The sequence below is a fragment of the Colletotrichum jinshuiense genome, chromosome 7, assembly GCF_051148585.1.
Source record: "Colletotrichum jinshuiense chromosome 7, complete sequence".
Taxonomy (NCBI): domain Eukaryota; kingdom Fungi; phylum Ascomycota; class Sordariomycetes; order Glomerellales; family Glomerellaceae; genus Colletotrichum; species Colletotrichum jinshuiense.
Genome location: NC_139314.1, coordinates 3,420,943 through 3,444,341, shown reverse-complemented (window position 1 = coordinate 3,444,341; position 23,399 = coordinate 3,420,943). Strand labels below are relative to the sequence as shown.

Genomic DNA, 23,399 nt, shown 5'->3' with positions numbered 1-23,399 from the left:
GGACTTGGAAGATCAGCGTCCGGGACAGGGATGATCGCGCGACGCCTGGATGCCGATATTACTGGGTGTCGGCCCCACTACCGAAATATTTCGGGGTGGGGGCAAGAATTCGGAGGCAGTCAAAGGCGCATACCCCAAGTGGTCATAAACGACCACGAATATATAAAGCAAAGATGGACCGTAGACTCAGCAGAGAATTTAACAAATCATCCATCGCCTATCATCAATCAAACAAAATCAATCTTTTAGAGAAACCAGAACAACTTTTCGAAACCATGTCAGCCTCCATCGAGCCACGCAAGGTCAACTTCTCCAGCCGGGGCATCAACGTTGTTGCCCACTTATACATTCCGCCAGCTGGTGCACCGGATCGCAAGAAATCCGGCATAGTAGTCGGCCACCCTGGCACGGGCGTCAAGGAGCAGACAGCGGGTCTCCACGCCCGACAGCTCGCTGAGGCCGGCTTCGTGGCACTTGCTTGGGATGCGGCCTACCAAGGAGAAAGCGGCGGAGAGCCGCGGAACCTGGAGGACCCGTACCAGCGAGTCGAGGATGTCAAAAGCGCCGTTTCATTCCTGGCCACGGCTCAAGACGGCACCGTCGACCCTGAACGCATCGGCGCTCTGGGTATTTGCGCGGCTGGAGGGTACGTGACGTTTGCATCCCAGACAGACGTACGCATCAAAGCCGTTGCGACCGTGAGTGCCGGGTGCTTCGGATCAGTTATCCGTGACGGAATCCGCGGTGTTGCCCCAGGGCCGGATAAAGCGACGTTGCAGGCGATGCTGGCACAAGCAGGACAAGATCGAAATGCGGAGGCCAGAGGCAAGGCGCCACGGACTATCCCCACTCTTGTTGACGATCCGAAAGATTTACCCGAAGACACGTCTGCCTTCATAAAAGAAGCAACAGACTATTACAAGACCCCCAGGGGCGCACATCCCCGCTCTACAGGCTTACAATTGGCGCGGAGCATCGAGTTGCTAGTGGGCTACTCCTCATTCACCTATATCGACTCTATTTCACCGCGGCCACTGTTAATGATCGTGGGAAGCGAGGCAGCCACTCGCTATGTCAGCGTCGAGGCGGTGGAGAAGGCTCAAGAGCCCAAGGAGCTCTTTGAGATCATTGGGAAGACACACGTAGACCTGTATGACGACACATCTATCAGCATGCCGAAGCTTGTCGACTTCATGGCTAAGGCGTTGGCCACTTAATTTTCCTGTAATTTAGAGTCAGTCAGTTTATGGGAAGATCGCACCTTCCACAGCATGTATATGCCTGCGTATGGCATAGTTTCTTGAATTGGAGAGCTCGTTCTCGTGCTCCTTGCGTACATCTTGGACCCTTTATATCCCATGACGACACACTTGTGTCTAAAGAAACATGTTGCGGAAGCATGTTAGTAGACTCTGTAGGAGCAGGTAGATTATCTGTAGCTAATGGGAGCAGATCCTTCTGAATGACTACGACAGGTGTCATGCCAATTGCTGCCCTAAGAAAGCCTTTCGGAAGGGTCTGGGTGAATCGAGAACGAAAATCGTCAGGCAGACCAGTGTACCTACTTATACAAGAGTCGAAACCCACTGTAGACTTATGTTGAGATTTTACTAACAACTGCAAACTACCTCGTAGATGTTAATATCACTTGCAACTGTGCACCCTAGTATTCTAACGCCAGTACTTTCGGGGCCAATCCCTGGTTTCAGGCCACTTATAGGCTTCACAGGCCACTTTTTCGGGGCAGATTGTTCCGCTCCGATCCCGATTCGACCCACCAAAACCACTTGGTTAGGCCAAAGCTGGGGGTACGCGATAACTCTTCCAAGACACCACCAATGCAAGCAATCACGCTATCGGACACACTGCATTTTAACTCTTATTACAAACATCCGCAAACCTGCATTATCCCTCCTGCCCACTACGCATGATGAATCTCCATGATAGGGCAGTATCTCCTAGTCGACCGGCATGTAGTGAATGCCAACGCCGGAAGCAAAAGGTGCGCTTGACCGTTGCCTCGCAATAGACAAACGTAAGCGGGCCAAGTGCTAATATTGACTGCCTGCTCCGTAGTGCGATCGCCAATGGCCCTGCAACCATTGTCAGAAGCGAAAAGTAGCCAGTCAGTGTCGCTTCCGTCAGGAAAAGACTGAAGAGAAGCCTCTGGCTCCTCTACGCGGTCGGAAAAGGAGCTTAAGTGAAGGGAGTGATCATCATGTCCCAGGAGCTGTTACGAGTGAATATGGCTTTGAGACCATGGGCTACATGCGCTCTCACCCTATTTTCGGTCTAGAAGACGTAGTCAAGGTGAAACTTTTCAAGACCAAAGGAAACTTGTTCTGTACAATCAAGCTCATCTCTTCCTTAGCATGAGACAAAGCCGGGTAGCCAAGGTGTCGACACAAATTCTCTGATTGAGAGTGCTATCCGCGTCCTCCCCCCGCGACCCTATACAGGTAGGTCAGAGCTAGTTAGGCAAGAACAAGTCGCACACGTAACACCCTCACAGATGCCCTCGTTCAGCGATTTCTGGACAATGTCAACTATCACTATTACATCATTTATCCTCCAAAATTCCTGGAGGAGTATAAGCAGTGGTGGGGCAGCAGAACCAGTTCACAGCCGCTGGATCTTGAATGGACATGTCTCTTGATAACCGTGTGTGCCTGTACTATACAATATCTAGACCCTGTCCTGAAAAGAACGTTTCAAAACGACCTGGGTGAGAGCATGCAGAGCCTAACCGAGAGGTATCATGACGCTGCTCAGCGCCTCAGCAGTGCGGTTCCAGGCGGCCGTGGAGGGTTCACGCAAGTCCAGCAGCTTATTCACTCTTGTTACTGGTACAAATCCGAGGGGCGCTACGTGGACTGTTGGCATGCATTGAACGCTGCTGTGAAAGAAGCTCAAGAGCTAGGTAAGTTTACCCTGCTCCCAACAGGGGCTGTTATGTGGCCATTAATCAGACTTGTTACAGGAATGCACAGAGAAACCGTATCACGGGCAATGAGCGACTTTGATCAGGAGATGAGAAGAAGAATCTGGTGTATCTTAGACACGTGGGATTGGTATGGAAAAAGGGACCCTGTCGTGAAACCGAGCGTTATTCACTAATCCTTCATACAGGCAAATCTCCAACCTGTTATCACGGCCGCTTATCATAGATCGCAGCGACTGCCAAGTAGATCTTCCAAGTCTCTCGCTCGAAGGCAATATGCCGTCCCCTATTATGCATATAAAGCTACAAGGGCAACTAATTAGGACTTTGTCTCAAAGTTTTGAGAAGACAGGGAATTCTATGCTGCCTTCTGACGTTCAAAGATATGAACAAGAGATTGAGAAATGGATTGAAAGTTTCCCACCCCAATTCAGCATCATTACACCAGACACAACGCAAGACGAGACATATCCGTGGCTGGTTTTGCATCGCCAATACCTCTACACTATAGGTTATATCATGAAAATTAGCCCGGCAAAGTCTTATCTCGTTCGACGCTCTCCCTCTGCTGAGTCTGAGTTGGAGCAGCAGATCAAAGCCACAGGAATCGACAACTGCCTGCTATTCATGGAAAAGCTCGAACAGTACTTCGCCTATGTTTACCCCCACGACGCACGCTTTCATTTTGTCTTATTCTCCATCTTCGATACAGGGGCACTTCTGTGCTCGGCATTGCTACACGACACCAACCACCTTCTCCCACGACGTAACGACATAACCAATGCCATCACATCAGCATTAAGTATGCTGCAGAAGCTGCAAAACGCTACAAAGTCGGCCTCGGCATCATACAGCATCCTCTCGCGCCTCGTCAAGAGGCTTTCGTCGCCCGACGCCTCTGACCAAGACCTCACGAAGAAGAGGGCCAAGACTACGGACCAAACACCCGCAAATTCCCTCTCTCCGGTTCAAACGTCGTCGATAGGCACTGAAGCAAGCTTGTCATGGGGAAGCACTCCGCCTTCTCGCCACTTGGACTCGCTGTCGGTGTTCGGCGGCGATGAGATAGGTTCGACACAGGAGCTAAGCTTTGGTAATATTTTCGAGACAGATATAAGTGACCTGAGTGTTCCATGGGACTGGGAGAGTCTGGACCTGGACTTTTCCGAGACATTGCAGTAATGACTGGGAGAGTACCATTCTGTTTGGTTCACACGTCACTGGGAAACGTTAACAGCAATCTGGTTATAGGGGTAGCCCAGGAAATTCCATGGCTTAATAACTACTTAGTCAGGCCTTTTTCCTTCTGTTAACTTTCATGGGGGTGTTTCTGTTGTTTTATAGCGATACATGCAATTGGCTTTGCTAGTAGAATGGATAGGGTACCAAGTGCCTTGCTATCGATCCCTGGCCGCACTTGAATCACTCTACAGAGGCCCAATGAATGACCCATAGAAATATATTTACAAGACGTATACAGTTTAAGATTAACCGGCCGACCTACCAGGTTTGTAGCAGCGTCCCTTATTGTTTTGGTGAGGTCAAGCATGATGGTCAAGCCGTGAGTGGTCCCCACTACAAAGGCAGTGTTTGTCTCGTTATCGTTATCGTTAACGCTTCGACCTAGCCAAAATTTACGACCAAACCCCATACCTCTTCTATGCTGCCTTGGCAACAGGTAGGGAGAAGGATTAGCTGCTAACGTGCTCTCGCATAGTTGAGCTCATCTCGGATTAAACGGATGACCTGAGGGGTGCACTAAAATTATGATGCTGGTGCCGATCCATCACCTCCCGTTGATGCTGAGGCGGGATATGTGTGCAAATAGAAGCATTGTTATTCCATTTTGAATACGACTCTGATGTCTTGGCAGCGCACTTCGTCCGCTCGACTCATGGATGAGGCGAAATCATTCCGTGGCTGTGCTTCTTACTCTGGTGGTGCTCTGGATTATAAATTATATCGCATGTTCGCACCATCAGCATCGTACAGACTCTCCAAACCTATGCTATCACTACTATACTTGTCCATCATTGGTTCTGCTTCAGTACAACAGCGAAAATGCAGGCACCCATTGCCAAACTCCTTCTGCCAGGTTTAATTCATGGCTTGCTATGTCTCGCAAAGCCGTCCGGCAGCTCGCCATCGATAGTAAGTAACGTCTCAAAGAGAATGTTGCCAATGACGGATTTAACAAAGCATGCAGTGCGAGACAATCAACGCCGTTTTGCCAGGCAAGGTGGCATTCCCGGACACGGCCGCATACAACACGTCGAACGTCTACTGGTCAGGGAGACAGGACATGAAGCCATCCTGCATAGTCCTTCCCGCATCTCCCGAGGAGGTTTCGAAGACCATGAGGCTTGTGACCAAGCATGGCAGCCCCTTTACCGTCAGGAGTGGAGGACATACCCCGTTCGATAGGGGATCCAGTATCCAGGGCGGAGTCGTCATTGCTATGGACTCGATGAACGGCATCCTAGTCGCACCCGACCGCTCCACGGTCTCAGTCAGCCCGGGTGCCCGGTGGATCAATGTCACTGACGCCATAACGCCCCTTGGAATCGCGGTGGTGGGCGGCCGCAGCCCTATGGTCGGCGTTTCAGGGTTCATTCTGGGAGGCGGCATGTCGTTCCTGACCGGCAGGCGAGGCATGGGCTGCGACAACGTCCGGAACTTCCAGGTCGTCCTCGTATCGGGCGAGATTGTCAACGCAAACCCGGGAGAACACCCGGACCTCTACTGGGCTCTCAGAGGTGGCGGCGGGTCTAGCTTTGGCATCGTTACCCGGTTTGACCTCGAAGCCTACGAGCAGGGCGACGTTTGGAGCCGGCTGTCCGTGTGACAGGCGAAGGATACCGCTGTCGTCATCAACACTTTTACCAGGATCACCAGGGAAAAGGTGCACTCGGGACAAGATCCGGACTCGCACCTGATATTCGGCTTGGCCTACGTCGGCTCCGCTGCCAACGAACCCATCCCAACAGTATACGGCTTTCACACGGATCTCTCTTCCCCGCATGCGCCGGGCGGCGAGTTCGACACAATGGACGGCTTCTCGCAGCTCCCGGAGCCCCTCTCCAACGAGACGCTCGTCACGGACATTTCAAGCACGATCCGAACCACCTCAAGAACTGTCTTTGGCGAGAGGCATTCATGGTACGCCACCTCCATTCGCGACGGCGTGAACGGGGAAAGTTTTATGAACGATGTCACCGGCGCCTTCACCGCTTTCGCCAACCAGCTCAGAGCAGACGTCGAGGCTCGAGGGGACTCTCTCAACGCGAGCATGGTCTTCCAGCCCCTCACTAACCCCACATTCGAGGCAATGCAGAGGAATGGAGGCAACGCACTGGGCCTTGAGCCTGCGGAGTTCCCTTCTTACATCGTCTCCTTGCCCATGGCCTGGAGCGATGCGGCCCTCGACGACATGGTTGACGCCAGGACGAACCAGTTTATCAAGGACCTGGACGCTATGGCCAAGGAGAGGGGATTTGGGGCCGGCTTTGAGTACATGAACTATTCTGGGAAACTGCAAGACGCCATTGCAAGCTATGGCAAGAAGAACCAGGACAAGCTTCGGGCCATTGCATCCAAGTATGACCCGGATGGAAAGTTGCGGAAGCTCTGGACGGGGTATTTCAAACCTTGAAATTGGCTCACGATCGTCCGTAGATATTTGTTTCCAGCCAGTAGAGGCTTTTCGTATGAGATGGGAGGGGTTTGTGGCCGCGAGGAGGTTTTCCCCAATCCAACCAATCATTTACTCTCCCTGTAGCCTAAATAGGTTATGTATATAGTCACGTATGTACAGTATCTTAAGAGCATTGCTTGTGTTTAACAACCCAGGTAACGGTGCGTGCTTGATTTAACTAGGTAGCTATAGTAACAAGTATACTAGTGTAGTGTAGTTGAGCATGGAGAAATTTAACCTTCGCAGTGAATCGCCTCTCCGAATCCGGTGTGCCATTCTGCCTTCCAGCTTAGATTCACAAGACTACTGGGGTCGACACGGCTGGAATAGCAAACCGCGCTCTTACGACTACTCGGAGAAGACCGGGTGGTGGTGAAGTGGCGTGAACCAAGCGCCGCAGCAATCTTATCCCAAGAACGAGGTTCCTGTCTCACACTTTGCCAAAACATGATCGACGAATACTTAACCAAAAACATCAGTCATGTGCACGGTCTGGAACAAAGAGGACTACAACGCTGTCGTTCTGAGGGCCACCCAGATCCTCGGGAACGCAGATCGTCGACTCCCAGGAGATTTCATGCCTGGGCACCCAACGTGGAAAAGATCACCAGTTCCATCTTTGTTATCCCGGGCTAGAGGGCCAGATGAAAAGTCGCAGCGGGCCAAGACGTTGCAAAACATGACGCCGCCCGGGGGGGCCCACCTGGTAATATACACTACGACGGCCCTGTCAACGCAGGCGGGGACGAATGCAACTCACACCAAATCCCTCGCAGCCCAGCGTCCCACATGCCAAGAAAAGGATAATATCGGGGCCCGGTGATCTACGATACCCCTTGCCTGATAGCTGGGACGAGGGTATTTATCTTATTTTCAACTTCACAGGTTTCAATGCGAAGGCGCAGGGAGAGGGGGGACACAGAGAGTCTGATGCATCAACTTTATATTTCTCCTATCAAATATATCCAAAAAGAAATGACACTAAAAGATCTCCGGAATGAGATGTCCTAGCACCAAGGTGTGAAAGTCTTTGAGACAAGCGGTCCTCGTTCCATCGCAAGGGAAAGCGAGCCTCCGCTCGTCCATGTCGAGGGGGGTCTCCCCCACCCGACTCCTCCTCCTGCGTGCAAAATCGTGCGAGCAGCACTCTTGGCCGGCGGAGGACGGGGTCGACTTCTCGCCCCCCGGCTGCTTCTTTTTGACCGTACGGAGTGCCGGGTCAGGCAATTTACGCGCCGTTGCCGTTGTAGGCGATCAGGTTGGGGCTGCTGTTCAGGGTGCCGGTGATCTTGCCCGAGGTGCCCAGGGCCTTGATGCGGGCGACGATGGAGGCGGGGGTGGTGAGGCCCTCGACGGACTGGAGGTAGTTGACCAGGCCGGCGACGTGGGGGGAGGCCATGGAGGTGCCGGAGATGGTGTTGGTGGCGGTGGTGGAGCCGATCCAGGTGGACAGGATGGAGGTTCCGGGGGCGAAGATGTCGAGGACGGTGCCGTAGTTGGAGTACGAGGCGATGGCCCAGGTGCTGGTGATGGCACCGACGGTGATGGCGTTGGCGGCGTTGGCGGGCGAGACGTTGGCGGCGTTCTGGGCCTCGTTGCCGGCGGCGACGACGGTGGTGACGCCGGAGCTGTAGGCGGCGTTGATGGCGGTGGTCCAGGTGCTGGAGGAGGGGCCGCCGAGAGACATGTTGATGACGGACTTGCCGGCGCGGCCGTTGGTGGTGATGTGGTTCACGGCCCAGTTGTAGCCGGACAGAATGACCGAGGTGGAGGCGCTGTTGCCGGTGAAAACCTTGACGGAGATGAGGGTGGTCAGCTTGGCGACACCGTAGGTGGTGGAGCCGATGGTGCCAGCAACGTGGGTGCCGTGGCCGAGGGTGTCGGTGTGGGCACCGCCGGCGGCGTTGTAGCCGAGGATGGCACGGCCACCAAAGTTGGTGTGGGCAGTGTTGATGCCAGAGTCGACGACGTAGGCGTAGGTGCCAGTGCCGGCGGCGTTGTCGTAGACGTACGAAGTAGAGCCCGAAGTACGGTGAGAAATGGTGCCGAGACCCCAGGGGGCGCCAGTCTGGGTGACAATGGCGAAGAGAGTCCAGATCTGGTCACGCTCAACGGAGGCAACCTGGTTGCGATGTCAGCAAAAGAAGTACAAAAACAAAGGCACGCGCGGATTCTTGAAGCGGCTGGACTCACCTCGGGGCTGGCCTTGATGGCCTCGATGGTGGCATCGTCGAAAGTTCCGGAGTAACCCTGGAACTTGTTGATGGAGTAGGTCCGCTCGGCACCGGAGAACTGGCGCTTGTCGAGGCTGCGGGAGTGGACGTCGTCGACCCAGCTCAAGTGAGAGGTGAGGCCCTCGACGCCAACGCTCTCCTTGAGGGTGATGATGTAGCTGTTGGGGACGGTCTGGACCGTGTACTCGCCACGCTCCGCATTCTTGGTGGGAGCGGCGAGGCCGCAGGTAGCAGCTGCGAGCAGGGCAAAGCGCTTGAAACCGACCATTTTGACCGATGGTGAACCGAGGTGCTGGGCTTGGAGATGGGATTGTAGGAGAGGATGCGAGGTGAGGGAGAATAGAACGAATATCGTGGGCTTTCCCGCGACGTTTTATATCTTTGACCATCTCCATATTGCTCGCAAATGTTGCGGTATTCCCGCCGTTGCTGGATATGGAGGTGGCTTGGGCCATCCAGGCCCTCGATGGTGTGGTGGTGCGTACCGCCTTGCAAAAAGATTCCCGGTGCGTCATTCACGAAGCAGTACGTACTGTTCCTGGACCCTTGTCGACGAACCAGCCACTACCGCAGGGTCCAAGACAGCATGGGCAACGTTAAGCTTGGATATGCGGGCCTGGGTAGGCCATGGTGTTGCAGGGCGGGCGAGACAAAGTCGATAAGACGATGCAGAAAGGGGAAGGAGAGGACGAATGGCGCCATGTGGCGACATATTCCAACCATCTCGAAAGCTTGTGCTATGGATTCAAAAAGAGGAAGTTGATTGACGTTGACGCCGGTGATGCAGCAAGCGGCCAGAGGGAGGAGGCATGCTAGGTCGGCTTGGCAATGCAACAGGGCTATCAGATGGTCGCCCTTGAATTCGCAAGGTTGGGCAGCATACGGGTCTTTGATAGCAAACTCGAGCGTTGCGTTGTCACATGATAGAAGGCGGCAAAGTAGGTAGCCAGGGATATCTGAGCCTGGCAGGCAAAAAGCAACCCGGATCAAGGTCAAGGTTGGGGGAGTTGCGCATGCGGCGGGGGTTCGTGGGAGGGGACGAGGAAATGGAGTCTTGATAGATGGCTTGCAGTTGACGACGGGAATGCTGCGGCGACAACACCGGCAGTTGGAAGGGGTTAACTAGGCTTCGTTGCTTTTCGACCGCTATGAGACACAATTAGAGGTACCGGAGCACAAAGCCACCAATGATGGAATGTGGCCAAAGACGCTACTGGGCATGAGCAAGTTGCTTTTTACAGCCAGTACCGCCGGCGCAACGGCAGTGCCAAGGCTGTTTTATGCATAAAAGTAGGATTTTGCTGGATTCCTGCACTCTTGGGCCTGGCCCCCTGTTGGTTGGCCGAGGACCCGAAGACCCTCTCTTCTGCGGACAGAGCTTTGAGCAAGAAACGACAGCAGCCGGTGTACGCATGTCACGGCCGGATTGGAAAACGTTCTTGATAGCACCCACCAAGCAACTTGCCTAGATCTCGGGCTGCCTTGCGCCCCCGCCTTAGACCCCATGTCTGACGGGGCTTTGGAGGCCAATTCAATGGACTTGGGGGGTGGGTGGGACACGATATCGAGAGTGGTAACAAGCTGTGGTTCGTCGGGGGAGGGTTGGTCCTCGCGCGTAGAGGCGATGTAACCCCAGGTGAGTTAAGTCGCCTTCCCCATTCGGAGGTGGGCCGTGGAGCGTGACAATGGGCGATCGGTGCCGGATGGCATGGTATGGGGGATTGGGGACAGTTCAACTATGGGCTGCTAACTTACGACATGGCAGATGATGAGGACTAAGCAGAGGATGGCGAATCTGTCGTGATGGCTGGCGCAGATGATTGAGGCGCCGCGATCCCACGCAACACTTTTGGAACGTCGCCTTTTGTTGATGTGTATGCGTTGCTGCATGGGTGTAGTAATGGCAATGCAGACGCGCTTGCGGTAGGCAGGCTGCAAACAACAGACGTTGATCGACGTGCCCATCTGCAGGATTCCGATATACTCTCTGCAAGAGGAGATTCATTCCGCAATGATGTGAGGTTTGAGTACCGGCGGCGTAGCAAGGCATTGTCGGCGGTGGTCAATCCTGAATGAGCGGCAGCGAGCTTGGCCGACATCCTTGTCGGCAGCCTGCGAAGGCAATCAGAACAAGCAATCCTCGAGATTTAATTGGGAAGAAGAGACGCTCATGGATGGTAGGTCAAGTGGAGAGGATAAAGAGCAAGAGGAAGCGCGATGGAAGATCCCCCAGAGCAGCACACCCCCTAGGTGTGAGTATCAGCACGCAATGGGGGCCGCAGATTCCTTCCGTCCCAAGTCCCTCCTCCTCTGTTCAAGGATTCCTTCGTGAGGGTTCCCCCGCTGGACGTCGAGATAAATCGATTGGCCTAGGGCAGATCTCGGCAGCTGCTCTTTCTGTGCCGATGGCCGACAGGTGTTGGGGGTGTTGGCCTGGGTGTTAATGTGGGCGGCTTCACATCAACGCAAGCGACCGGGTGAGGTGGTTTGGCTCTCGCTGCTCAATGGGCGCCATCCGTGAGAGGCCCCTGGTACCTGATCAGGATCCCTGTCTGCCAGACTAGCACATGTACGCAGTCAGCAGCCCCCCAGGCTTGTTCGTCCAGGAGCTCCAGATAGGATTGGCCGAGACTCTGTGTACCGGTATCCCAATGCTGCTTGGCTTGTGGCTTGTGGCTTGCTGCCTGCGTATGCTTAAAAACGCAGAGACATAAGACGAACACCGTGTTCACAACCACAAGCTTAAGCTTGCTTGCTTACTTGCTTACTTGGACGGCGATCTGCGCAGTGACTCTAAAGAAGGGTGGAAGAGAGGCAAGCTAGGGAAATGGAACGCGCTGCACTGCACTGCAAAGATAAGGTAATCAACCCGGTCGATGACCTTTGCAGTACGTACCACGACTACGTACTTTCCCTGCTTCACCCACTTTCAGTGGCGGGTCTCGCCGCACCCGATTTCCCGTTCGGCAAGTGGGGGGGTCTTGAGCCTGGAAGGTGCACGGGACGGTCCAAGCGCTACGATAAGGCCCCGATAACGCGACAGGGTAATTAGCGGGATACTTAACCGAAGCTGACGGGAATACTTATCCTGGCCTTGAAGCTTGTGATTGTGCTTGTGCTGAGCTGTATTGTGAAAGCAAAGCCCACCTCGAATGCTACCGGGCCCGCCTGACCTGACCTGGGATGGATGCCGTGGGGCAATGGAGACCCCCAAATCTAGCGCTGCCTTCATTCATCCGTGGCCCCCAATCCAAACCTCACATCTGCAGCTTTACCCGTCGTAGTCCTTCTTAGTATACTCGCTCGCAGACACTATGCGGTGATACAACGCCGAGGCTTGCGAACCTCATCAAAAACACCGACTTGGCGCCTACCGCCATCTTCTAACGTCCTTCCAGAAGCGTCATGTCCTGCAGGCAACCCAAGGCAGGGCAAGGCGGCACGGAGTTGCTGGAGGGTGCGCACCTTTCATGTGAGGGATGCCAGGCAAGCTGAACCCCCCCCGGCGACGTCTGCGCCGCTGACGAGCTTCTGCTGGACGTGGGGCGAAAGACGTGGCCGTGCTGCACTCCTCACTCCTCATTTTCCATCTGCCTGCTCATCAGCTCACCAACTTTCATGTAGCCGTACTCGGCTGATGTTGAACATTTCTCGCCGTGTTGGCATCTCTCTCTCTCTCTCTCTCGCTTTTTCTTTCTCTTCCTGTTTCTCTCGCTGGGTAACCGCAGACAACATTCTATACAGCATCGGCTTTCAAGCTGCACACGTTTCAATAGGTCGAGTAGTAGCGACGGCAACCTTACCAGAATAGTCAAGTCACACAAGCTCATTTAATGTGTGATTGCCATTCTCGACTGCATTACCCAGTCCATGGCTCGGGGGCGGTTGGGCATTGCACTAGCCCGGCGTGACTTGGTCTGGCGCCAGACACTCCACGATGTCTTCGCTTGCTCAAAGAAGGAGGTGGCCATCAGGGTGAGGCTCAATCCTGGAACCACGCGCGGGCAGTTTGGGCGGAAATGGGCCTCTTGGTAGCTAGCTGCAGCAGCTCGGTGACGATGACGCTCCGCGTCTCTGCCCCTCGCCAGCGATGGCATGCTCTCCAGACCCAGCCTACCCTTTGCCCACCTGCCACACTTGGCCGATCCAACCAGGAATGCTCGGCATTCGTGGACTTCACAGCGGCTTGGCTCTTCCTCTGCCAGGGCCTTTGAGCATTCCCGCCGCGCGCCGCTGCAAGATCCAATATGCCAAGCCCAACCCCTGAGCAGCATGTCTACACACCTTCCCTTTCACGCTGTACTCTTCGTGATGCCGCCATGAACTGTGGATAGCTACGAGCAGAAGCGGCCTACTGTCAGGTTTACCTACCTTCCAGTTGCATCAAGCGCTAGACTTCTTCGTTCCGAGACCTTGTCACTCCATCGTCACACGATCTCGCTTGGTTTTGGCATCATAGCTAATCGACGAACCCGGAGTGCCGGAGATACGGACTATTTCGATCCTTCTTCACATGCCCCCCCGAGACATGTTTCAACCGCCGAGCTTAAAAAAACACCATATGCGCCAAGATCTCCGAGTCTGGATCAATGTAACAGCACTGGAGCCGGAATACGATCCGGTCGAGCCCGCCTGTCCGTTTAACAGTCAGCACCTAGCCGCTGTCAGCGCGCGCCCCCTCCAAAATCGATGTCGCAGGAACGACACGCCGGTGGCGCCCCGTCAGCTGAAGCCTCACCACCTGCTTCATGGGGCGAGCAGGTGACACGCAATTGGCTTTTATTTGTCTCGGCGCGCAGCCGAGCCATTGGTGGCTTGCAACGACAAAAGCCCGCATCGTGCTCTGGGGCGGGCATGCCTCCTCATGTCTTCACAATACCAAGAACATGTAAATGGAAAAGAGCGCATGTAACACGCGAGAACTCGCAATTCTCGGAAAAGATGACGGGACGTTCCTGTTCAATTCCGCCTGCGCACCTGCCTTCTCCGGCGACGACACGATCCGTCTTCTCCTCAATGGCGCCATCCCGCTCGCTCGAGCTCGGCTCTGTTGCGTTGCCGCCTGTGTCGACGTCGACGGCGCTGCTCGCGTCCCTCCAACATGTCCACCGCCCCAAGCCCCTCCCCTTGACAATCTCGACAAACGCCTTGGACGTCAAAGACGCCGTCCCTCCATTCGTGGGCCGTGGTCCTCCGCCGGCATGGCCGTCCTCTGTCTCTCGCGGGGCGGCACTCTTCGTTTCTCCAGAACACGCCCATGTGTTGGCATTCGAACTCGCCCGTTAGGTAAAGCAGATGACACATGCCGAGTCCGATCCTTCTTCGGCTGGGTTTCGCCCGTGTTTGTGATGAGATTTATGTTGTAGACTGGGAATAGGATCGAATCGTCAGTTCGGCATGTTCGCGTGTCCGGTTGAGCATTCTGATGCTTTCAGTGAGAACCATTTGATTTCAGACCCGTAAGACTGACTTTATGCGGTGATGGGTTGGTCGAGATAGTCATCTTTGCACTTTGGTGAATGTACCGTTGACTCGCCACCCATTCACTGCTTCCGGCCAAACTCATGCTATGGTTTGACTCCTAGGACGAGTCGGAGGTTTCCAATTCCAACCGTTATCTTCAACTATTTGCAGCTTTCCTTTGACAGAATCCCTATCTACAAAGCCTAGCGGGGGATGCATCTTATGACTGAGTGGTTGTTGAATATCAAATTTCCGCTTGAATACATCATTGCTGATGAGTTTTCTCCTAATCACATTCAAGTATGTAGATTTTACACGGTGAACTATCCAGCGAGCATTAATACAAATTTCAAAACAGAGAACCTGACAATGTCATTAACGAGTTAAAAATTGTAATGCTTCCAATTTTTTTGACTTTCTGTGCTGAGATCAACTGGGGCTCTCGACTATGATATGGAATTATGAGCCTATTCATTATTCAGTGACAACGGTCATACATCAAAATAGAGGATGCTACCCACGAAGACTAGCCTCGGCCAACTTATAGCGTTACCGATGAATCAGACTGAGACGAAAGTTCATTCTTAATGAGATTTCCGACCCCGTAGTTAAAAAAACCGACCGACTACTCAGTCTAGCATGCTATGTGTCAAAGAACACAATACCCAGTGCTTCATAGTGCATCTAGTCTCATGAAGCTGATTTGGAGGGCCATCTCCCACTCATGACGGTAGAACTCATCTCGCAAGGCCCTAGGCCCCCTACTCGGAGCCGTAGAAAAGTGTAGTGCAGAGCACAGCGCAGCTAGTGGCCCATCAGTAAAACGGCAACTTTCTGGAGAAAATGGATCTTACTGACGCATTTTTTTAGTTTGCGTTGCAAGATAGGGAGCGTTTCTGGCTTCGGACTCAGCACATTAAACATGTCATGGCAGTACATGATGCATGCAGAGGTGGAGGCTATAGCCAGATGCTATTATCACAGTATCGATGGGAATTCCATAGCTGATATTTTGCACAGTCATACTATTTTACATATGCTGACGATGGAATTCTATATTCCTTGATTGGATGTACCAACAGGGCTTGGCTAACTTCAAAGCTCGGTCTGACTTTCAGTATTGACAAAGACTAGTAGAAAACCGGATAATTTGGATCCCAGCGTGTTTCTTGGGTTGTTCGTAAAATGTCCCCAACTGACTTTATTAAAGGAAAACCTAAAGTTTTGCTGGTTTCTCGTGGGATTTCTATCATTACATGAAACAAGATTCCCCATAGCTCTAAGCCCAAAAGTTTGAGTGCTCTAAACTCTGCTGTCTAACCGAAATGGGGCAGCAACTTGGTTGAACTAAATACAGCCGTCAGCTTCTCCAAATAACCAGAGTCGGGATCTTCCTCGGTGTGGAGGTCATCCTGCGTCCAGAGAGCGTCTAGCAAGTTCCGTATGTAAGTGAGCCCTCGATCGGGATTGGTGTTTTCAGTATCCGTGATAAGTTTCAATACGCGTAGCCTCTCGCTGTCTGTCCTCGCCTCGCAGCCAAGGATAAGCAACGGCAACGGTCTCTCACAGGTGCCTATATGCTCCATCATTTCCAAGCCCTTGACCACTAACACAGACATCTCGGGGGCCTGGATGAAGTCCTGTCCCGTTGCACGGTTCAAATACACGAGCGTCGAAAGCCGGTAAACCTCTGCTTTGGCTGCGGCTCTTTCGGCTTCGTGGTATGCCGGAATCCACGACGTGGGGATTGCAACTCTTTCGACCTTCTCTTTCAGGCGCCGCATCTTGGCTCTGTACTCGAAACCATGCGTTGTGGGGTCCCGAAACGGTCGAATCGCATCGACCACTTCGGATAACAAATGGAGAGGCTCAAAGAGTTGTTCAAACAGGAGAGGCCTGTGCACATGGATCATACTGGCCTCCTTATCATTCCTCGACCATACGTCTGATGGATATGTTGGTTCCACGTCATTCCGTAGCGTACTGACGCATGCTACCTTGTGGCTAGGTTGCGTGGAGTGGCGCAGGCTGAACTGGGCGAGGATCTCGTGATAGTATACCCACTCTAGCAAGACCGGAGCGTCTGCGTCTCTGCAAAATTGTTCTACCGTAATGCTATTGATGATATTTCTTGCGGCACGGAGATAGCATAGCCATTGGTTTGGGGAATCTGAGTTTTGCTGAGTCCAGGACGTCAACTTAGCATGGCGGTTACAGGGAAAGCGAAGGTAAGTTTACGGAACATCAAAATTTCCGAAGACTACATAACAACGGACGAAAGAATGGGGAAGTAACAGACCTCAAACATGCAGAGAGCCATCATAGCCGCAACATGGTGAGCCGCAGTCTGGACCTCTAGTGCGCCAGTGGCAGAAGCGGCAAGAGCACGAAGCGCAGACAGCTTCAATTCTTCTGCGCGGAATCCAGGACCGTATCTTTGCAGGGCAGCCACAGCCACCAATGCACGCTGCGCAGCGCCACCAGAAAGAGTGTCACCTGACGAGACAACCCGGAGCAGAACTTGGCCAAGTGGCTGGTTGCTAAAAGTTGACAGCTTGATTGAGACGCTGCGCTGAACTGATCAATTCCACAGTTAGCAGTTTGATTCATGCGGTGACGAAGCCCTTCATGCGTCGAGATTAGCTTACAGAACTGGAAAAGATCCTTTTCTGTTGCAGATATTCCGGACAATGACCAAGATAAGGCATATCTTGGGGTTGAAGTGATAGCGCTGCGCCTCATGCTGAGGTAATGGTACACCTCAATGTCCCAAGATGTCGCGTTGATCATGTAAAGTGGTTTTGACCCATGTCCATGCTGCTGGAAGCTTCCCGGACGGGAAACGACTTGGCCGACGACGGAACGCTTACGGTCGCCATCTCGCGGCCAGGATAAACGCAGCCCGTAGCCCTGGCAGATCCGGTTCGATCGAATACAGCTGGAGCACCTGGGAAGCCGGCGGTCACAACTAATCTTACGGTCTGAGCAAGTGAAACTCAATTAGCTTAGTTTTTTGTATGGGGATATGAGCAACACCTGCCGGGCATACCTATGCATGTCCCGCATCGTTTCTTCGATACAATGGGTCTATCGACCCCAGTCTCTTGTTTCTTTGTCGGCCCCATTTTGATCGGACATCTAAACAGTGAGAGGATAGGAAGAACAAACGATTTGGTGTTTCGCAAAAAGTTTCCTGAGTACAACGGAGGGGGGTATCGAAGGTGATTTCTAAGCTGGTAGGTGAGATTAGTGCTTACAGCCTCATATTGTTCCCCGCCCGCATCCGGTACTTGGCTGGGGTAATGTGGCATCTAATTGGTACGACCAAAAACAGTGCTTGGCAGCATCTAGCCTCTAGCGGAGACCAGCAACTATTTGCGAGGTGCGGGAATCAGCAAGGTTCTAATTCAGGCGCCGGCCAATAGGGCCTTGCACCAAGCCGAGAAGCATACTAGATTCTGATAGGACGCAACTTGTACGATGCATCTTTTTGCGAAGCTAGAATGGATCCGAAGTCCGCAGAGCGTCAAGTATCACAAGACTTCGGGCAAGTTCTGCGAAGCACAGGCATCATAGATTATCAATCAATTTTACAGGCATAATGATCATACGACAGGCATAATGATAGTATGGAAAGGTAGCTGCCAGATGTGTATATAAACCTTTGGCTCTCTACAAGCTCGTATTTTGTTTGAACCAGTTGCTCAACACGAACATTACAGCGACGATATCGAAAAGACTTCCCTGCAAAATCAACGCAAGAGCCTTGCATCAAAATACAAAATGCCTTCATACCTCGTAACTGGTGTAAACCGCGGTATTGGTGTAAGTTAAAAGAAGTTTTCTGTTTCAAACCGGTACACGATAGAAAATCTAACATCGTCTGGCACAACTAGTGGTCGTTTCTCCGCCAGATCTCCGACGACGCCAATAACACTGTCATTGGCACCGTCCGCAATAAATCGTCGATTGAAAAGAAAATTGCCGATGAACTAGGGGACAGGCCCAATCTCCACATCGTGGAAGCTGAGTTGGCCAGTTTTGACAGCATCAAGGTAAGCCAGAAAACCTTTGAAGTTGACGTCGGGGGGTTCTCCAACGCAAAGGGCTAACTCGAGTTATACAGGCCTCTGTCAATGAAGTTTCCAAGATAACAGGCGGCAAGCTTGACTACATCATTGCTAACGCTGGGCTGATCTCGGACTGGTCTGCTTATGACCCCATTGGCAAGCTGTCAGTCTACCTTGAATTATTGTTGCTATGTTGCGCATGTTGCATTACGTTAATGGTATCGTCTAACAAATTGCATTTACAGTGGCGAAACTCCCAAAGAGCTGGAAGAAGACCTTCTGCAGTGCTTCAGGGTCAATGTTGTCGGCAATGTTCATCTCTTCAACCTCTACATGCCCCTTATCATTCAAGGAAATGCCAAGAAAGTCATCGCCATCACCTCGGGTATGGCGGACATTGATCTCACCAATCAGTACCGTCTTGATGTTGGCGCGCCTTACTCCATCAGCAAGGGCGCTTTGAATCTTGCTGTTAGCAAGTTTCATGCCCAGTACGCTGATGACGGCGTCCTCTTCATGGGCATCTGCCCTGGATTGGTCGACACCGGCCATGATGCGAATTGTAAGTTCACAGAAACAGATGAAATTGAAATCCTAAGCATAAACTGTAGCTGACAACCACACAGTGAATGAGCACCAAATGAAGGGCCTCATGAGAACTGGTGCCAAATTCAATGAGTATGCTCCTGGCGTTAAGCCGGCAACTACGGAGGAATCTGTCACCGATGTGATGAAGGTCATCTATAACTCTAGCCTTGAAAATGGGCATGGAGGCGCCTATATCTCTCACTTGGGCACCAAGAGATGGTTGTAGGCTCTGGGGGTAGCAGGAATATGTCCTGGCAGTGCACAATAGAAATTGGGGGGGAGCGAATGTTCTTCTATGTTAGCGTAGTCACTACAGAGATGACTAGTACAAGAAATTTGAGGTTTTTGATCAAGGTATCTGACCATAATCCTCTCCAGCCAGTGTGACCGCTTTCATTTGGTTTTTTGAGAACTACATGGATCCACTCATCGATTCTTGCTTATCCCAATTTAGTGTTCGATTTGAAATATGTCAGCACTTTAAGAAATTGAAGTCTTTCTCAAAGAGGGGATCGGCAGGTTCAACCTCATCGACAGAACGAAAATGCAACATGGTCAAGATTTTGATAATCTTGTCAAAATTAAAGAAATGCAAATAAAAAGATGTGCGGTCATTGTGTTCAATAGGAAGCATTTCGTATGTTGTAATAAGCTCAGGACATGACTCGCGGTTCATGCACCTGATCAAAAGAAGATTCTTTCGACTCGCATCGCCACCTGCGATGCCAAGCCAACCATCCAACTACACTCTCCGGGGTAAACCAGTAGTAACAAACGTCATGAAATACCTCGCGCCACACCACATTAAATTGGAGAGAATTAGACAAGACACAATGAGCCCATGGACCTAGAAACTGGGTCAAACCAGATTCGCGCCGCCAAACCAGCCGGAAAAGGGGCCTTGGGTCCCGTGCGGGCCAAAAGTGGATTGAAAGACGTAACAAGAACTGCTGAATTTTCGTCCGCCGTCCGATTTTCTGGCGGAGGTACCGCATCCAGTAAGCCCTCCTGCTTTTAATCGTGTCAGAAAAACTGGTGCCGCCGACGATGTTCTCGCCTTGGGGGTCTTGTGGCGTGGCGAGGACTGCGAGTGAGTCAATCCAGACGGGAGAGATGGGAATGTCGTCCCTTTAAAGCAACCTTCCCTTGAACATATGCCGACGAGAACCGTACCGTATCAACACAGAATCCGGGGCCCCTCAAAGTTAAACGCTGCATGCAAGAGTTGTTTCTCCACCGCTCTGACCTGCATTTCATGTCGCCCTGTTGAATTCGCTCTCGTTTCTTTGGCCGCTCCACCGAGCGAAACAGGTTCCACCCTCTCCGCGTTCCCGGAAGCCAACTTGCGAGGGAATCGCGATCTGGCCCAACCGCCAGTCCACACCAGTCGGCTCCTACCGATCTGTACCCCGGATCATCCAACAAAGTCATCATGGGGAACGAGGCTGAGGCGATGAGGGCGCCTGTTGACCCCGAGCGCCAGGACGTGCCCAATCACCATCTCGGTTCTAAGGGCGCGGACCGTGACAATGAGCAAGATTCGACTGCGCCGCCTGCGTTTTCCAGCCATTCTGCTGGCATCATGGAGAAAGAGGAAGGAGAACTGATCGACTTCAAGACACTACACTGGCTGTGAGTTGCCCAATCGGGCACCCGTCACACGTGAACCTGCTGACATCAGTAAAGACAAGGCGGCATCGTGCTCGTCGCAGAGACTGTCTCTTTGGGAATTCTGTCTCTCCCATCCGTCCTCGCTACCCTCGGTCTTGTCCCTGGTGTCATCCTCATCTGTGTAATCAGCGCCTTGGCCACTTACTCCGGCCTCCTTCTCGCCGAATTTCGCAAGCAGTATCCTTTTGTCCAGAACTTTGGTGATGCGGTTGAGTTGATTGGAAAGCCTATTGGTATGGGGTCTGTTTTCCGGGAAGTCTTCGGATGGGCGCAGACCATCCTCCAGGTTTTCCTTATGGGAGGTCACATTCTCATGTGGACGATTTGCATGAACACCCTCACGAACGGGACCACTTGCACTGTTGTCTGGGCGGCCGTCGGCATGTTTGTATTCTGGGTCTTTAACGTGCCAAGGACCTTGAAGTGGACAAGTTGGATGTCGGCAACATGTAAGTTGATGCCATCATTGCTGGTCTCCCTGGATAAGTACTGATCCTCTCGAAGCTTGTGTCTCCATCGTGGTCGCCGTTTTCATCACAGTCATCGACGTCGCCATCGAAAAGCCCATCGGAAGTGGGTCAATCGAAGTCTTCAAGTCGCTCGGGTTTTCTCCTGCGTTCCTCGCAGTAACTAACATTGCCGGTGCCTTTTGTAAGTGGCTGCTGTCCACACGTCATCTGATGATACTCAAAGTCTAACAATGTTTCTTTTTTTAGCAAGCCACTCTATTTTCTTCAGCGTCATCGCCGAGTTCAAGAACCCCGATGATTGGCCGAAGGCGCTCGCCTTTCTTCAAATCACGGACACAACGCTCTACATCATCGCTGCGGTCATCATCTACGTCTACGTCGGGCCGGATGTTCCGTCCCCAGCGCTGTCTGCGGCGGGTAGCGCTACTATCCGTAAGGCAATTTGGGGAGTCGCGATCCCCACCATTGCTATTGCTGCTGTGATTTACGCCCACGTTGCATCCCAGTACGTCTTCACGCGCATCTTTGGCAACACCAAGCATGTCGTCAGAAGAACGAGGGTGTCTACTATCGCTTGGCTTCTCATCACTCTGGGTATCTGGGGAGTCGGCATGGTGATTTCCGAGTCCATCCCGGTGTTTAACAACTTGCTGGGGCTCGTTTCCGCCGCCTTCGCCAGTTGGTTTTCTTTCGGACTGCCAGGAATCTTTTGGCTTTGGATGCACCATGGAAACTGGTTCACCAACTGGAAGCAAACCTGTCGATTCGCTGCCACATCATTGCTTTTGGTCGTGGGAATAGTCCTGTGTGTTCTTGGGCTCTGGGTGTCCATCGAGGCTATTGCGACCAGTGACTCTGGTTCAAAGCCGTGGACTTGCGCTAGCAATGCTGCCGAGTAAAACATGTAGCTATTAGGGGGGAAAGGAGATTGGAGGGCAATCTCCGTGTAACAATACCATGTGATGTTTCCTGCAGACAGTCGCAAAAAAGCCGATGTGTGAAGAGGCAACCAAGTGACATAGGGCGGGCAGCCCAGCTAAGAGCAGAGACTAAAACAATACGGGACGACCTGGCTCGGTTACAGCGGAACGGCCCAGGTCTTTTTTGGAGCAGAGACAACCGCAAAACACGATCTGCTGGTGGCGGTGAGGCTTCGGGTTTCAATCCCGAGACGCCTGGCGTCACGTTGTGTCCGAGACAGCCTCTTGTCTCGTTCGGACCCTTTTGGGTTCGTCGGTTGTTTTCTGTGTATTATTCTACCCACTTACTGCACTATTGGCGCATTAGGAACGGAATACAGAAGAGGCGAAGTAAACCAAATACAAACACTTCAATCATCCGCCACACAGCCTGTATGTCTGTTGAGCATTGCGACCCCGACGCCATTGTAAGTGTCTCATACAGCGCACCTCAGCCTGAAATCAACTACATAAGACAAAGTACAATACACCTCCATGACACTAGTTGGAAATGGGAATGCATCAAAGGGCTAATCAAAAAAAGTTAGCTCAAAAAAAAAAAGCTTGCTCAAAACAATAGCAGGATCTGTGGAAGTAGATAGTCAATGTAAACAGGCTACCATGAAATCTATTGAAAGCCATTCGACACACTCACTTGATCACTGCTATTGTTGACTGACGTAAAGCAAAAGTCGCCAAGATTAACCGGTAAACTTTCCTCGTGGTGATGCGAGATAAGAATGTTTAATGAGGTGGAGAGACTGTCTGGCACCATACTATTTAGCCCGAAAGTTAGCGAAAGAGGCTTATAAGAGTCTGGTGTCTTGACCGTCCTGATTGAGAATTGGTTTTCGTGGTCGGCACTGTCCTACAATCGCCACAAGACGTGCCGTGTGCTGCTAGAGCAATAGACGAGATGGTTTCGTACTGGGACCGGCAAGGTCTTGGTTCTCCCGCTGTGCTCCGCATCTTGGATTGCGATCGTTGGCATCGTTACTTGATGTGTTTTCCCAGCTCGTATGTCTTCGGGCACGGCCATTTCACACAGGGCGAATGTGAAACTGACTCATATTCTTACGCGCATAGCCCACTTTCAGCTTTTATGTAGGGCGGCGGTTTTTCTTATTGCAGTCTGCTAGTGCAGATAAGATACGAACACCGGAACACTGGATTCTCGAAAGATCATGAGATCATGGTTAATGTACGGAATAAATTCATTAGGCACTCTTGTAGGTTAACTATTTGACTACACATTATTTGCAAGAACAGGCCCCTCCAGCGACAGAAAAATCATGACTTCATTGAGGTG

At 52.2% G+C, this 23,399-nt stretch overlaps 6 protein-coding genes across 6 annotated transcripts; 4 read left to right on the top strand and 2 right to left on the bottom strand.

Annotated features, from left to right (window-relative positions):
- Positions 1 to 275: 275 nt before the first annotated feature.
- Positions 276 to 1,217, top strand: EsH8_VII_000887 (alpha/beta hydrolase; the record flags this gene model as incomplete). Its single annotated transcript, XM_083271020.1, has 1 exon — positions 276 to 1,217. One exon carries the CDS (start codon positions 276 to 278, stop codon positions 1,215 to 1,217), a length of 942 nt encoding a protein of 313 aa, XP_083128577.1.
- Positions 1,218 to 1,927: 710 nt separating this feature from the next.
- On the top strand, positions 1,928 to 4,123 carry EsH8_VII_000886 (transcription factor domain-containing protein; the record flags this gene model as incomplete). Its single annotated transcript, XM_083271019.1, has 6 exons — positions 1,928 to 2,002; positions 2,077 to 2,310; positions 2,372 to 2,459; positions 2,513 to 2,920; positions 2,981 to 3,071; positions 3,130 to 4,123. The coding sequence occupies 6 exons, from the start codon at positions 1,928 to 1,930 to the stop codon at positions 4,121 to 4,123; spliced, it is 1,890 nt and encodes a 629-aa protein (XP_083128576.1).
- An 879-nt stretch (positions 4,124 to 5,002) lies between these two features.
- On the top strand, positions 5,003 to 6,593 carry EsH8_VII_000885 (FAD-binding oxidoreductase; the record flags this gene model as incomplete). Its single annotated transcript, XM_083271018.1, has 3 exons — positions 5,003 to 5,092; positions 5,148 to 5,776; positions 5,828 to 6,593. The coding sequence occupies 3 exons, from the start codon at positions 5,003 to 5,005 to the stop codon at positions 6,591 to 6,593; spliced, it is 1,485 nt and encodes a 494-aa protein (XP_083128575.1).
- Positions 6,594 to 7,863: 1,270 nt separating this feature from the next.
- On the bottom strand, positions 7,864 to 9,137 carry EsH8_VII_000884 (S8 family peptidase; the record flags this gene model as incomplete). Its single annotated transcript, XM_083271017.1, has 2 exons — positions 7,864 to 8,757; positions 8,829 to 9,137. The coding sequence occupies 2 exons, from the start codon at positions 9,135 to 9,137 to the stop codon at positions 7,864 to 7,866; spliced, it is 1,203 nt and encodes a 400-aa protein (XP_083128574.1).
- A 6,511-nt stretch (positions 9,138 to 15,648) lies between these two features.
- EsH8_VII_000883 (Zn(II)2Cys6 transcription factor) lies at positions 15,649 to 17,457 on the bottom strand (the record flags this gene model as incomplete). Its single annotated transcript, XM_083271016.1, has 4 exons — positions 15,649 to 16,512; positions 16,632 to 16,909; positions 16,981 to 17,313; positions 17,382 to 17,457. 4 exons carry the CDS (start codon positions 17,455 to 17,457, stop codon positions 15,649 to 15,651), a joined length of 1,551 nt encoding a protein of 516 aa, XP_083128573.1.
- A 658-nt stretch (positions 17,458 to 18,115) lies between these two features.
- On the top strand, positions 18,116 to 22,030 carry EsH8_VII_000882 (uncharacterized protein; the record flags this gene model as incomplete). The annotated part of the gene is made up of 10 exons (XM_083271015.1): positions 18,116 to 18,157; positions 18,229 to 18,387; positions 18,459 to 18,565; positions 18,648 to 18,964; positions 19,029 to 19,080; positions 20,018 to 20,080; positions 20,368 to 20,622; positions 20,677 to 21,110; positions 21,166 to 21,312; positions 21,378 to 22,030. The coding sequence occupies 10 exons, from the start codon at positions 18,116 to 18,118 to the stop codon at positions 22,028 to 22,030; spliced, it is 2,229 nt and encodes a 742-aa protein (XP_083128572.1).
- Positions 22,031 to 23,399: the final 1,369 nt, after the last annotated feature.